Genomic DNA, 14,307 nt, shown 5'->3' on the forward strand with positions numbered 1-14,307 from the left:
ATCTATTCCACATAGCAATCCCATCACCCCATTTTATAGAAGAGGAAGCAGGCGTTTAGAGAAGTGAGGTGACTTGTCCCCAAGTCATACCCAGTAGTTAATTGGCAGAGCTGAAATTCAAATTCAACTCTAGCTGACTCGAAAGCTTTCCCGGCAACCCCCATACCGGCTTCCCTGGATACGCAAGTTCCTTTTACAGAAACAACATAACAGTAATAATATTGAGGGCAATTTTGAGCCAGGCTGTGCCAAAGTGTGTTCTATGCATGATTTCCTTGCTTTCTATTAAGTCAGTACTATTAATATACCCATTTCACAATGCAGACAACTGAAGCTCAGAGGGGTTAAGAGCTTTGCCTGAGATCACAGAGCTGGTAGTGAGTGGTGGAGCCAGGACTGAGCACAAGGCTGCTACGCTACAAGGCCTGGGTTGTTAACCACAGCACTGCTCATTTCCTAAGCCAGGTGAGGGGAGCCCTGAAGAAATCAAAGACTGTAGAGGCAGAAGAGACTGATGGAGGGAGTGAAAAAGTAGGAGCTGTTGGTTTGACATTCAAGCCCTGTCTTTCTGGAATCAGCAGCCCCTCTTGGGTGCTCCCCCAGCATCTTAGAGTGCCCAGCCAGGCGCACAGGTGCCACGCTAGTGTTAAGGGCAGGCCTGGGGAGTGGTGTGTTAGCATCCAGCACCAGGGGTTCATTGGATGACCCCCTCCCAGTCTGCCAAACTCCCCCAAATGAGGTTGCCAATTCACCACCCAGCTTTCTGCTGATTGACAATCACTGCCTGTACTTTAATGTTGTGAATGACCTCATCAAACTCAAGGAAAAGTTCCTTGAGGGTCAAAAGCATGCCTTTCTCTTCTTTAAACCCAGAAAAAAAAGAAAAAGCTAGGTAGAGTCTGGTCTTCACAAATATTTACTGACAAGCAAAGAGCACTGGGAGTCATTTTTAGTTGTCCAACTCTTCACCAACTTGTATCCCTCACGCTATGGAGTTTCCCCACATTTCTAACAAAGGACCTATTTATAATTAAAGTGTGCTGCTAATGAGTATGGCATGAAGAACTCCCAAAGCAACCTAATCCTCCTCACCTTCCCTGGGTCTGTGTCTGCGGTTGGAATGTGGGTAAGGTTCCCGGATGATCCGTGTCAGGTGGGAGCTGGCCTTGAGGATAATGACACACTCCTCATCTCCCATGAGCAGGGAGCCTCTCTACCCAGAGCTCATACCCCACCCCCCTGCGGGAGAGTCATTATGGGAACACTAGAAAACCACACTAAATTTTTTCATCCTACCTGGCAGGAATAAATGTGAAGCTTGCCAGTGTGCTTGGAACATCTTGTTTTTCAAAAAATAATGCCCAGTGCCAACTCGGATCCCTGGAAACTGGGTGGGTGTTTCCTAAAAGGAAGGGGTGACCTTGCAGCAGACCACTGGACAGGGATGTCCGTCCACAGCTTCCACTCAACTGATGGACATGCAAAACAGATGCTGCTGAGGCTAATGGTCTGTGGAGCATTTGCTCTGTGGAAGCCTTCTGCATGCCCGTTTCATCTTCACAATTCCCTTGGAAGTTCTCATTTTACAGATGAGGAAACTGAGGCTCAGAGGATGAGTCACTGGTCCAAGGTCTCTTGGCTCACAAGTGGCCAAGTTTGGGATTCAAACTCAGCTCAGTCTGATCCTTAACTCCAAGTCTCTAATCACTACTTTCACTCTATGGCTGCCCCAAATTAAAATGCAATCTTGTTCAATCCTTCCCTCAGGGTGAAGGGGAAAAGGAAGAAGGGTTAAATGATTTCAGCTGGAATTTTGGAACTTTAAAGTTTTGAAAAGAAAAAAAGAGTTTTGTTCTTAGAACAGAAATCCAGTTGTTTTTTTTTTAATTGGCTAACAACTAGTCCATAAAGGTATTCTACATCACATTAAAGCCAGCTTTTATCTATTTAAAAATCTTAATACCTGAAATCTGGGTCCTATGCTCAAAGGTCAAATTTCTGGTCTGTAAGTGGCTGTGGCCAAACCTGGAAATTTTTGTTGCAGAGTGCTAACCCTGGAAAGGCCTCAGAACACGCCTAATGCACTGCTTCCAAACTCTCGGTACCATCACACCAATCTTTTGCCCTGTGTACATATCCTCTGAGCTATTACATAATGTTTCCTTAAGTTACTCATTTTTTACTTGAGTAAACTTATTGCAAAAATAAACTCTACCACTGCCTTAAACAGAAAATCACTATCACCTGCCATAAATAGAAACTACCTTTAAAAAAATGAACCCTATTGTTAAATTTTTGTTAGACACTTGCCTGCCTGAGGCCTGTGCTTTGTTAAAAAGGGAAATTAGCAAGTGATAGAGAGGCATTAAAGACACACTAGCTCCGAACTGAGACTTTCTCCTTGACATAATGAGAAGGATCAGAAGAGAATTGGAAAGGGAAAGTGATTCGAAATTATTTTGTGTCTTGTTTCCCTGTCACCTTGTCCTGTATCATGTGAGCTACCACAAGTGGTAAGAAACCCATCTTCTGGGAAATAAAGATCTAACCCAGTCCGCTCATTCAGAAACAAAGACGCTGAGGTTCCAAGAAGCTGAGCCTATTTGCGCCCTGTCCCCAGCTAGTAGTGAAACTCTTTTAAGAACCAGCTTAGAAACAGTTGCTGCTAAAGAAATTCAGATGAGCATTTAAGAGCCCTCCAAAGCAAAGACTTCTTGATGCTGAGCCAGAACAAAGCCTCGCTCTTCTGAACTGTTGAAGCCTGGGAATAAAACATTCAGAGACTAACGAGAGAAAAGCAGGTGTCTTTTCTGATGCTGTCTCCTTCAAAGTTCTCTGAAAAGGCTCCATCAAACAGCTGAGGCGGAAGGCAAGGACTCTTCACTGTGCGTCTGTGGTTGACACTTAAGCTACCACCAATTTCAGTCTATTTCCTTCTTCACAGTGGTGTCAGACCCCTTCTGCAAGACCACACCAATCACCAATCACCAACCAGCAAGGAGGATGGCTGACGAGGTGTGAGAAAATGAAGCAACGCTGCCAAAACCTAACAGGATACAGATGGGCCACCCACACCCCTCCCCCACCTCTGTGAAGTCAAAAATAAGAACGATCGTCTTCACCAGTGACCTTTAATTATCTTCTCTGTATTTGCCTGGGGTCGTTCTTGACATGCTTGTGTCACTTGGGGGTTATGGAATGTTAGCATTTCAATATAAGATAACACACTTGAGGAGGGAGCTTGCACTGGCCTTGTGTCAGGACCAGAAAGCACAGAGGGAAACCTTATCACTCGGTCCCCTTGGACATCAGGCCCAACTCCATCTCTCTCTACCCACTGGCTGGTTCCCTTTTTCCTTCTGCAGCTTCTTCCTCCAGCAAGACTCCAAACTTCCAAATCTGACAATGTATGACACCTGATAAATATTTAACTTTATTTTTTTTCTAAGTCCTGACATAGGCTCTCTGTTTTATTTAATTCAGTCAGGTTGCCAACTCTAGTGGTATCTACAGAAACAGTACCCTGGGGGAAATGCTCTGTTTTTACCGTTTAATTATCACCTCTGGTGCAAATTACATCTGCAGAGCTCAGAAAGACATCATTTTAAGGGATGTCATCTACATGTACAGAAGTTTGTGTCTATCCATTCTTTGTGGGCTTTCTGTTTATTCTAACAGGGATCTCACATCAAATATAAAGTAAGGCCTTGCACTTGGATCTGCAGGAGTGCAGGCCAAGGGAAGGGTCCACTAGTCCATTAGCCCCCAGGTGAGCTCACTGCATGCAGTGTTCAGGCTAAGTTTGATGGGGTTCACTTTGAACACTCCCCAAATAGTGCTGCTTACAACCGACCTCACTCAGGAACACGGCTGGCTTAAGCCAATATTCTGGTGTGCCAAGAGGTCAAGGCTAGTCAAGGAGGGACCAACATTTCGGCCCTGCCTCCTAATCTCTCTGAATCTCTGTTTCCTCAGTTGACAGACAAAGAGGACAGTCCTTGCCTTGCACAGGTCCCGAAGCTGTGCAAGATTTAAAGGAGAGAATGCATATGAAAATAACTGACTGTTATTTGAACACTGAGTAGCATTGCTATAGTGATCACAACGACAAAGGAAGGGGGATGCTCTGATTGAAGCATCCCTTCCCCCACTTCTCTAGATCCCATGTGCATACATATATATTTAAATTGGTTACATCATGTATATAATTATGCTCAACTTTCCGCCTCTTTATTTTTCCCAGGAACATTAGGGTATTTCTGTCTGCTAGTGTGTAACGGCTCAAATGATGTCATTGACCCCTGGGCCAGAGGCCACGGTACATGGAGCCATTCCCTCATTATAGGTCAGAGGGGTTGTTGGCTCTTCTGGCTGTTACAAGAAAGTAGGAAAGGACGCTAGATTGGAATCAGACTTCAAGCTTTTAGCTCTGCCATTCCCGGCTGTGTGATCCTAGGAAAATCACTGCACCTCTCTGACTCCTGGTATCCTTATCTTTAAAATGAGGATAATTATACTCAGGTGAGGCAAAGAATATAAAAGTACTTTGAAACCTATAAAACGTATAAACATAAACATTATTGCAAATAATGTCATTATGAACAACTTTGGACACACAGCTTTATTCCCTCAAGACCTGGAATACTGGGTGCGAAGATTTGAACCATTTTTGTCTTTTAATATGCACTGGCAAGTCCCCTCATTCCACACAGAAGTAATTATTTCTCTTCAACATCCCCAGCTTTGGGTTTTATCGTGTCTTTAAAATACTTGTGACATCAATTAGGCATGAAATATCATCTTACAATTATTTGCCTTTTCCATTTCTATAATTTCTATTAGAGTGAACTTTTAAAACAATGTTACTTTCATAGTTCCTTGTGTATGAACTGCCTATTATTGTCTTTTTGCCCATTTGTCAATGGACATCTTGGAGTGTTCTTTTATATCTGTATAAATTATTCATATGACAAAGATTAATCTTTAGTCTGTCATCTCTATTTCAAAAATTTTTTCAATGTATTAGTCTACTTCTCTTGTCTAAGGAAGCACATTAAACATAAAAGAAATCTTGTTTGTTGATACAGCATCATACAGTGTCTTTAGGCTGATCAACACTCAAGAGGACACTGAGGATGTCCGATGGAAATATGCAAGAAAGAGAAAGAGATTGGACATTATGTCCCATTTGGAAAAGTTAGAGGAACCAGGACATCTAGCCAGGAGAAGACAAGAACCTGGTGGAAGAGTGTGGTGTGAGTGCATGCCTGTGCACGTGCAAGCACACACGCATGGAGTAGGAGTAGATGGTAGGGAGAGAGTTTTCAAATACTCAAGGAGATAACACATGAGGAAGTGTCATTGTATAATATTCACCTCCAGAAAGCAACATTACAATTAAGAAAGGATTTTCTCATGATCTACACTGAACAAGGATGGAATGTACAGACTTAGAAGGTTCTTGGAAGTGTTTAAGCTGAGATCAAATGGATCCAGCAGCGGACAAGAACTGGGCTTCATGTTCTCAATATGCCTTTCCCACTCAGGTTCTCTAATGCAATGACCCTGGGTCATTTCCTGGAGGCTAGTTTTGTTTGTTTGTTTCATAAATCCCCGGAAAAAAGTCTGTTTTGCTACTCCTTTCCTCCTCATCTTAAGAGCCAGAAAAAGAAAAAAAAAAAAAAGTCGAGTGAACTTACTGTTAAGGTTTCTGGTTCAGCTCCAATTAATTTACTAATAATCAGCTGCCTTCTTGCAAAAGGACACAATGGCCCAAACACAGAAGGTCCAGGCACAAGTCTTTCTAGACTTAAAAAGACCCACTCCTTTTGCAGCCAAAGGTTTGGAAGCCTTTCCTTTTTTTTTTTTTTTTTTTTTTGCGTTATGCGGGCCTCTCACTGTTGTGGCCTCTCCCGTTGCGGAGCAACAGGCTCCGGACGCGCAGGCTCAGCGGCCATGGCTCACGGGCCCAGCCGCTCCGCGGCATGTGGGATCTTCCCGGACCGGGGCACGAACCCGTGTCCCCTGCATTGGCAGGTGGATTCTTAAACCACTGTGCCACCAGGGAAGCCTCTGAGTCTTCTTTTTATGAAAGCAAACCTCACCATGGGAAAATAGTGACTTTTAACTTGGAATCAGTGTAATTCGTTAGCACTGACAGCTTTTCTTTGAGTGACTTGATCAGGTGTTCAGAGCACATAATATGCCTAAAAGAAGCAGTTCCTCCTGGCATGAGTAGTAAGCAGCCAATAAATATAAAAACAGATCAGTTGAGCAAAGCTGCATCCATGAATCAGAAGAAACAAGCTTAATGATGTCCACATGATACTATGCTTCTCTGTGAAAGTCTAGTGCTATGGACTAAGATGAACTAAGCTCCTTAGATTTTGTAGTTAATGATTAGAGCTAGAAGGATCTAGCTGGTTATGGTATCAAAATTAAACATCTGCAACCCAACTCATATACCTGTGTCATAAGAAATACTACATTAAGGAGCCTTATTGTATTAATGACATAATCCATGTAGAATAATTTTAATATTTAAAAGATAATTTAAAGAAAATAAAAAATTAAAATATATCAGTTTTTTCTATCACTGAAAACTATCATTGAGATTTAAAAATTTACAGATCATTTAAATCCCAAGTAGAAATTTTGTTATGATGTGCTTTCAAAAGAATGTTTATTGTTGCACATTTTTGCTCAAGTGTATGGCATCAAACGCACATCAGCAACACCCGCCCCTTCCCCATGAGTCTTGCCCTGCACGCTTGCTGCAGGGACAGGAACAAATGCTAGAAGGCACTTGCCCATGCAGTGCTGTGCCCACTGTCCTCCTCATAGCAAATTCTAAAGGAACAGCCATTATGAGTTAAAGGGCACAGGTGCTTTGCTTCAACTACCTTTGAAGGTCAAAAAGGACGTTGGATAGGCCAATCCTTCTTTTTAGCATAACCACATTCTTCCTGCAAGGAAAATGGTCTTAAAAAACTACTCTCATAGGAATTCACCGTTGATGCCTAGCTTATAAACAAGTATATAATCATGTTTTTCAAAAGGCCAACTAGTGTATGCTGCTTTTTAAACACTTACAAATGCTGACGACACCTGCTGGTAGAAAATATGATTTTAGTTAACTGCTGATGGAGAAGTGAGGCCTACAAGGGCTGGCTGTCTTTTGAACTGGTAACGAAACAGAAAACGAGCCCCCCAAATCACTTAAGTTTCTTTTTCCAACTTTGCCTATCGCCATTATCAGGAATCGATATGCCAGATTAATGAGGCTAGGAGATGTACTGGACTGGACCCCTCTGATTATTCGAGGAGTATAGAGCAAAAGAGATATTCCTACTCTGATTTAAACACTAGGGGAAACAAATCCTAAATAGTGATACCTGAAAAATATTTACCAACTATTTTGGAAACTGTTCCTCTCCCACCCTTACTCTCACACCAGAACCTCCCCATGAAAGGAAAATAAGTCACATTTTTAAATCTGGATTCAGCTACCATGCAGAAAATTGATATCTGACATCTGGTGATACATTTTTCTTACCACAGTTGTGATATACAGATATATTTATATTCTAAGAACAAGAATAAGAAAAGATTAAGCAGATGGGTTTTATACCTAAGCCTTTAGCCAAACTACACAAAAATACAGGACTAAGTGACAGCAGGAAGGGACTAGTTAGAGTCCAGAGCTATTCTCAGTATTCTTTTCTTTGACCCAATTCAATTTATTCATTAAGCTAGGTTATGCCTTGTTTCCTTCCAAAAGGAGTCTGAGGGGACACTAGCTTCACTGCTCCCACATTCATTAAATTATGAAGTTCCCACTGAAAAATCATATATCCATTCCAAGCCTGAACAACCTGAATTCTATGCAGGTACTGTCCTGTCAAAACTTAAATAAGAGTCCAAACACCACTAAGGCCATCACACTTCCACAGCCGCTGGGAACAAAAACGCTTTGTGAAAATACACAACTGAATTGAGGTGTGGGATGGGGATGGGGGTGAGAAGTTAGTTTGCACTCAACTTACAGAAAGCTGATTACAACCTGAGACTGTCTGGAGTCCTGTCAGCTTGGAGCAGCTCTTGTTAGAGGCAATGAATCTTTGATGCTGTCCTCCCGAATATACATAATTCAGTGAACCAAGAGCACAAAACTGAGCAGACCCAAGGGTGGCAGGTGGGTGGACCCCCAAGAGCACTGTGACAAGGCCGGATGCGCACTTGCCTCCAGACTTTCTTGGTCGTGGTGGGGGAGAGAGGAGATCTCCCAGATACACACCAGCGGAAATGATGACCTGGGTCCTGTGGGTTCCACTACAGCTTAGCCACAGCAAAGGTGCCGTCTGATGAAAGCAACCGTACTCCCCAACATCCTCAACGAAAGAGAGGGACGCTTTCTCCTCCACCTGAACCCAACCTTTAAGGCCAGTGAGCTCTTTGCCAGAGATATAACACACAGGAGGAAAAGGCAGACTAAACATAAGCCAGGAGGATTCCCTCACATTACTCTCAAGGCACAGGAAAGTTACCAGAAAGAGAAATGTTTTCAATGTTCCAAGAGGGCTTCCCACTGCCCGGAGGAGTTTAATTCATTTTAAGAATCCATGTGGGAGACACTCATATTACTCATTTAGCTCCCAGACACCCAACTGAATGACACCCACTGGCCACAGATGACAAGCAGAGGTGCTATGATCCGTCTTTGCTGCCAAACAGCTGCAAGTCCAAGCCTGACAGATGAGATGTCCTGAGGGGTCCACAAGAATGTCCCCTTGCCCGGTCAACCTCTGCAAGAGGAAACCTGTGCTTAAAGGGTAACTTTTCCCTGGACTTCCGTGGTGGCGCAGTGGTTAAGAATCCTCCTGCCAATGCAGGGGATAGGGATTCGAGCCCTGGTCCAGGAAGATCCCACATGCTTCGAAGCAGCTAAGCCTGTGCACCACAACTACTGAGCCTGCGCTCTGGAGTCTGTGATCCACAACTACCGAACCCGCGTGCCACAACTACTGAGGCCCGCGCGCCTAGAGCCTGAGCTCCCCAACAAGAGAAGCCACTGCAATGAGAAGCCTGCGCACCGCAAGGAAGAGTAGTCCCTGCTCACCTCAACTACAGAAAGACCACTCGCAGCAACAAAGACCCAATGCAGCCAAAAATAAAATAAATAAAATAAATAAATTTATTTTTTTAAAAAAAGGTAGCTTTTCCCTGACGACCAAGCCCATTGATGCAGTAAGTCCCTCTTTGGAGTGGATCGACAGTCTGAGAGCCCTGCAGGACGCAAAAGAGAGGCAGGGGCAAAGAGGCTGCTGCCCTCAGGCTGGGAGGAAGAGAGATGGGGACAGAGGAGGTGGCGCTCTCTTGATCCATAGAGGGGGTGGAAGGGAGGCAGAGAGACAGAGACAGAGTTAGAGATGGAGACAGGGAGACAGAGAGACAGAAAGAGTGTATGAGAGATGGAGAGAGAGGAAGAGGAATGCACAGAGTGAGAGATGGAAACAGAGAGACAGTGACACAGGGAGGGAGCAGAGAGAGTAAGAGACGGAGAGAAAGACGGACCCGGAAAGGTCCAGGTGGAGGCCCTACCTCGGAGTCCTTGGCTGGACTGCTGGCCGGGGGTACTTCCAAGCTGCAGTTCGCTCTCTTGACCGTGAGGTAGAAGGGGTAATCCTTGGCTACCATGGCAGCTGCCGGGCCTGCCCGTTGGGATGTCACCGCTGACCCGATGCGACCACAAAACTCCCAGACGAAAGGGGGTCCCAGCTCCACGGTGCCGGGCGGCTGCAGCGGCTACACGGAGACTGACAGCCGGCTTCTAGCCTAGCTCGGCCTGACTCTGACGCTCCGGCTAAAAGGGGGCGGAGCTTAGACCAAGCCCGCCCGCCCGTCTAGGCTGGGGGAGTGGGCGGGGCCCTGCAGGGAGCTCCAGGGAGCTCCCAGGTGCCGCCTCGCTGAAGCCCCCTCCCGAGCCGCGGCGGTATACGGCGGCTGGACCCTTCCTCCCGCGGACCCTCGGCTCGGGGCCACCCAGCCCAGTGGCAGCTCCAGTTGGGCTCCGCAGCACACTTGGGGTGGAAGAGGCGGCGGGTAGAACGGAGGTTAGGGCGAAGCCGGGCGGAGGCAAGCGGCCTTGAGGGAAAGTAAGAGTTTTAAAAACCCACATGAAGAAGCAGTATTCTGTCTTGCCTTATTCCTAGCCAGTCTCTCCCCATACATTTTTTTTTAAACCATGGCTCACGGGCCCAGCCGCTCCGCGGCATGTGGGATCCTCCCGGACCGGGGCACGAACCGCGTCCCCTGCATCGGCAGGCGGACTCTCAACCACTGCGCCACCAGGGAAGCGCTTCTGCGCCCATTTTTAAGTATGAAGAGGCTGGTAAGAGGCTGCCTGCCACTTAGAAGAGGAATCTGACAGGGGGTGTCAAGATAAAGCAGTGATGAGCCGGCACTACCACGCCTTACTGGAGAAACACATTGCAAATGCCCAATAGGCAATTATAAGATCATTCCCTGCAGCCCTGTCTGGAACAGTAAAAAACAAACCCAAATTGGAAACAACTGTAATATCCACCAATGGGGAGTGCTTAGGTAAATTCTTATCACTATGGAACACCACGCAGCTGCAGTCAAAAAGAAGATGGGTCTGTGGGTGTGGCATGGAAAGATCTCAAATGTATTAGGTTCAGTTAAAAAATAATTGCAGAGTAAGCACAGTATAATACCATTTGTGTTAAAAAAAAATCACATCTACAAATGGATACCGTAGGGCTTCCCTGGTGGTGCAGTGGTTAAGAATCCGCCTGCCAATGCAGGAGACATGGGTTCGAGTCCTGGTCCGGGAAGATCCCACATGCCGCGGAGCAACTAAGCCCGTGCACCACAACTACTGAGCCTGTACTCTAGAGCCTGTGAGCCACAACTACTGAGCCCGCGTGCCACAACTACGGAAGCCTGTGCACCTGGGGCCCATGCTCCACACAAAAGAAGCCACCGCAATGAGAAGCCTGCGCACCGCAACGAAGAGTAGCCCCCGCTCGCCACAACTAAAGAAAAGTCTGCGTGCAGCAACGAAAACCCAATGCAGCCATAAATAAATATTTTTAAAAAAGAATACCATATATTTTCCCATTTGTGTTAAAAAAAAAAACCCCACATCTGCAAATTTCTCTATATTTTCTATAGAGAAATGTAGGTAAATACCATTGAAAACCATCTGGAAGGATCCACAGCAAGTTTTTACAGGGCTGAAAGGAGGCAATCAGTTCCAAGGGAATTAAAAGTAGTGGGCAAAGGAGCCTTCATATTATAGCTAACATGTTCTTAAATATTTTACATGAAAAACATATCCATGTGTTGGGAAATTAGAAATTAATTTTTAAAATATTAAAATGAGCATTATCTCAACAGTTATTTTGTAGACTGCAGTGTTGAATTTTTTCCCCCTCCTGTCAAAGTCATGGCCACAGCAGGTGGGGGTCTAGGGAGATGATGTCTTTCCTTTTGACTTCTTAGGTATGCAGGAGGTAGTGGGAATGGAAATATCTAGTCTCTGTTTCAGTGTTCTCTGCTCCAGCCGAGGCCAGAATCCAGCAGTTCCTACTTTCCAGGCAGGAAACCTCACGATATACAGCCCTTTCATCCCTGCCTTGGGGATGAAAACCCACACGCTGGCACTAAATTCGCCAGCTTTCCTGCCCAGCTAGTGTGGACAAACTGCCTTCAGAAGCAGAGAGAATCTGGTCCAGTTCTGCCAGCCTCACTCTTGCCAACCATGTAAAGGAAGCTCCTGAATGAGTGAGTTCCAGCTGACACTGAAGAGAGCATCTGAATTTTTTCCCTCAAATATACACCCTAAAGCAGTGGGAAGGAAGTAGTTGAAAAAGAGGTTTGGGGTGGGAAAGAGCGGCTCAGGACCACTTGTTTTTTTCCTACCTGTACTCCTGAACACAACTTTGTCCTTTTAGCTTGAACTGTGCTGATGGAGAGCTTACACAGATGCTCACTGCAAGTCTGGCCAAGCTTGCGGTGGGGAGTGAGGGGAATCCCACCTCCAAGGGCAACCAACCAAAGCAGCCCCTGATTAACTTTGCCACCAAAGGCCTCACACAGGGCTCCTCTGGCTGCCGAGGATTTGAGCTGAAGCACCTGGAGCTTGCCCCTCATTCCCTGCCTCCGCCTGCTCCTCGGGCCCCCACAGGCCCACCACCCCAATTAGGCGGCTCTGGTCAGTAACAGTCCCTTCATGGACGGGCTTTGATCCCTGTTGGAGCTCACTCGGCCTTGACCTCCAGTTGGGAAGTGTACATCCAGCACTTGGTGAAGAAGAGAGTGACCCTGGTAAACTATGCCAGCCCTGGGACTAGGCTACTCACTGCAGGATTCTCCGGACCAAGCACGAAGTCTGGCATATGTAAGTCCACTGTAGTAATAAATAAACCCTATGGAAGAGAGGGAACTTTAACCTCAAGTACAAATATCGTAGAGCAAAGAAGAGTCATATCGGTTGATGGAAAGGCTGCCATATCCACTTGCTCTTAAACATTTTTTTGCCCCTCTTCAAAAGATGGAACCATAAAAATCAGTCAATATACATGGCACAATATATGTGCAGCAAACTCATGTCTTTCCCAGTATGTATGCTAGGCAGAGAGAGAGGAAGAGGAAGAGAGAGAGATTGCTAATGGCCAGTAACAATTTAAATTGTGCTGGGAAAAAAAAAAAAAGGCATAAGCCCCAAATGAGTGCAAAAGGGAAGATGGGAATCTGGAGTTCCTTTGGGTGGTCTGATGCTTCCAAGCCTCTCATAGCTTGAACGTCTCACCACGGTGAATAAGATTCTGATGTTTAAAGACATATATTTTTCATACAATAAGGCCTGTAAACTGAAACCTGCAATTTTGGGTATACACAAGCCATGTATGTGGCCCTTGAGACATTTAAAGGATTTTCAAGGGTATTTTTGACTCCATGCAATTTCCACTTTCAGAACCTCCCTTGTGTGTGATGTGCTACTCCAACATTAGCAGATTTGGGCAATCTGCATAGGATTCCAACCAGGGGTGTCCATGGTCAAAGACTTGGTCAGAAAGCAGGCTGCTTGCCACTATGGAGAACAGTATGGAGGTTCCTTAAAAAACTACAAATAGAACTACCATATGACCCGCAATCCCACTACTGGGCATATACCCTGAGAAAACCAAAATTCAAAAAGAGTCATGTACCAAAATGTTCATTGCAGCTCTATTTACAATAGCCCGGAGATGGAAACAACCTAAGTGCCCATCATCGGATGAATGGATAAAGAAGATGTGGCACATATATACAATGGAATATTACTCAGCCATAAAAAGAAACGAAATTGAGCTATTTGTAATGAGGTGGATAGACCTAGAGTCTGTCATACAGAGTGAAGTCAGAAAGAGAAAGACAAATACCATATGCTAACACATATATATGGAATTTAAGAAAAAAAAGTGTCATGAAGAACCTAGGGGTAAGACAGGAATAAAGACACAGACCTACTAGAGAACGGACTTGAGGATATGGGGAGGGGGAAGGGTGAGCTGTGATAGGGCGAGAGAGTGAGTAATGGACATATATACACTAACAAACGTAAGGTGAGCTAGTGGGAAGCAGCCGCATGGCACAGGGATATCGACTCAGTGCTTTGTGACTGCCTGGAGGGGTGGGATAGGGAGGGTGGGAGGGAGGGAGACGCAAGAGGGAAGGGATATGGGAACATTGTATATGTATAACTGATTCACTTTGTTATAAAGCAGAAACTAACACACCATTGTAAAGCAATTATACCCCAATAAAGATGTTAAAAAAAAAAAAAGAAAGCAGGCTGCTCTACAGGAGGGCTCCCAAGCACAGCCCTGAAGCTGGTATCAGAGTGGAGAGAAGTCAGTCCAACTCTGCAATGCTGCCGAGCTGAGCAGCCCCAGGAGCCCAGCATTCCCCATCCTGCCTGTGTGTGTGTTTATGGGCTTAAGAACAACACTGCCCTAACAGTCAGCTTCACTCAAAGCCATGGCACAAAGTGCCTTTCAGAACTCGCCTTCGGCACAACTCGTTATGATCCTATAAAACGCTTCAGAGCCAGGCAGTGTTTCTCGCTAGCCAGAAGCCTGGAGACTGGAATAAAGAAGCCTGTTCTGCATTTCCAGGAACGGTGCCAAGAGCAGAGCCTGTGTTCTCGCCTGGGCTGAGCAGGGCTCATTTGTGCTGCTGATGGGGTGGTGGGCTTCCACCCACAAGCCTAGCTCGGGCTGTTAGCTCCTTTTAGACAGA

General features: G+C 45.4%; 1 protein-coding gene across 5 annotated transcripts in view; it reads right to left on the bottom strand.

Moving 5' to 3' along the window:
• Nucleotides 1-14,307, bottom strand: part of ARHGEF3 (Rho guanine nucleotide exchange factor 3) — a 311,235-nt gene that overhangs the window by 56,660 nt on the left and 240,268 nt on the right. Inside the window, exon 1 of one of the 5 annotated variants that reach the window (XM_079932997.1) lies at nt 9,601-9,747. The exons of the other annotated variants lie outside the window; for them this stretch is intronic. Within the exon in view, the coding sequence (XP_079789123.1) occupies nt 9,601-9,696 (96 nt within the window). The 5' untranslated portion in view covers nt 9,697-9,747. Of the gene's footprint in view, nt 1-9,600; nt 9,748-14,307 lie in introns of those variants that run through there. 5 annotated transcript variants of the gene reach the window in all.

Source organism: Stenella coeruleoalba (genome assembly GCF_951394435.1).
Source record: "Stenella coeruleoalba genome assembly, chromosome: 10".
NCBI lineage: Eukaryota > Metazoa > Chordata > Mammalia > Artiodactyla > Delphinidae > Stenella > Stenella coeruleoalba.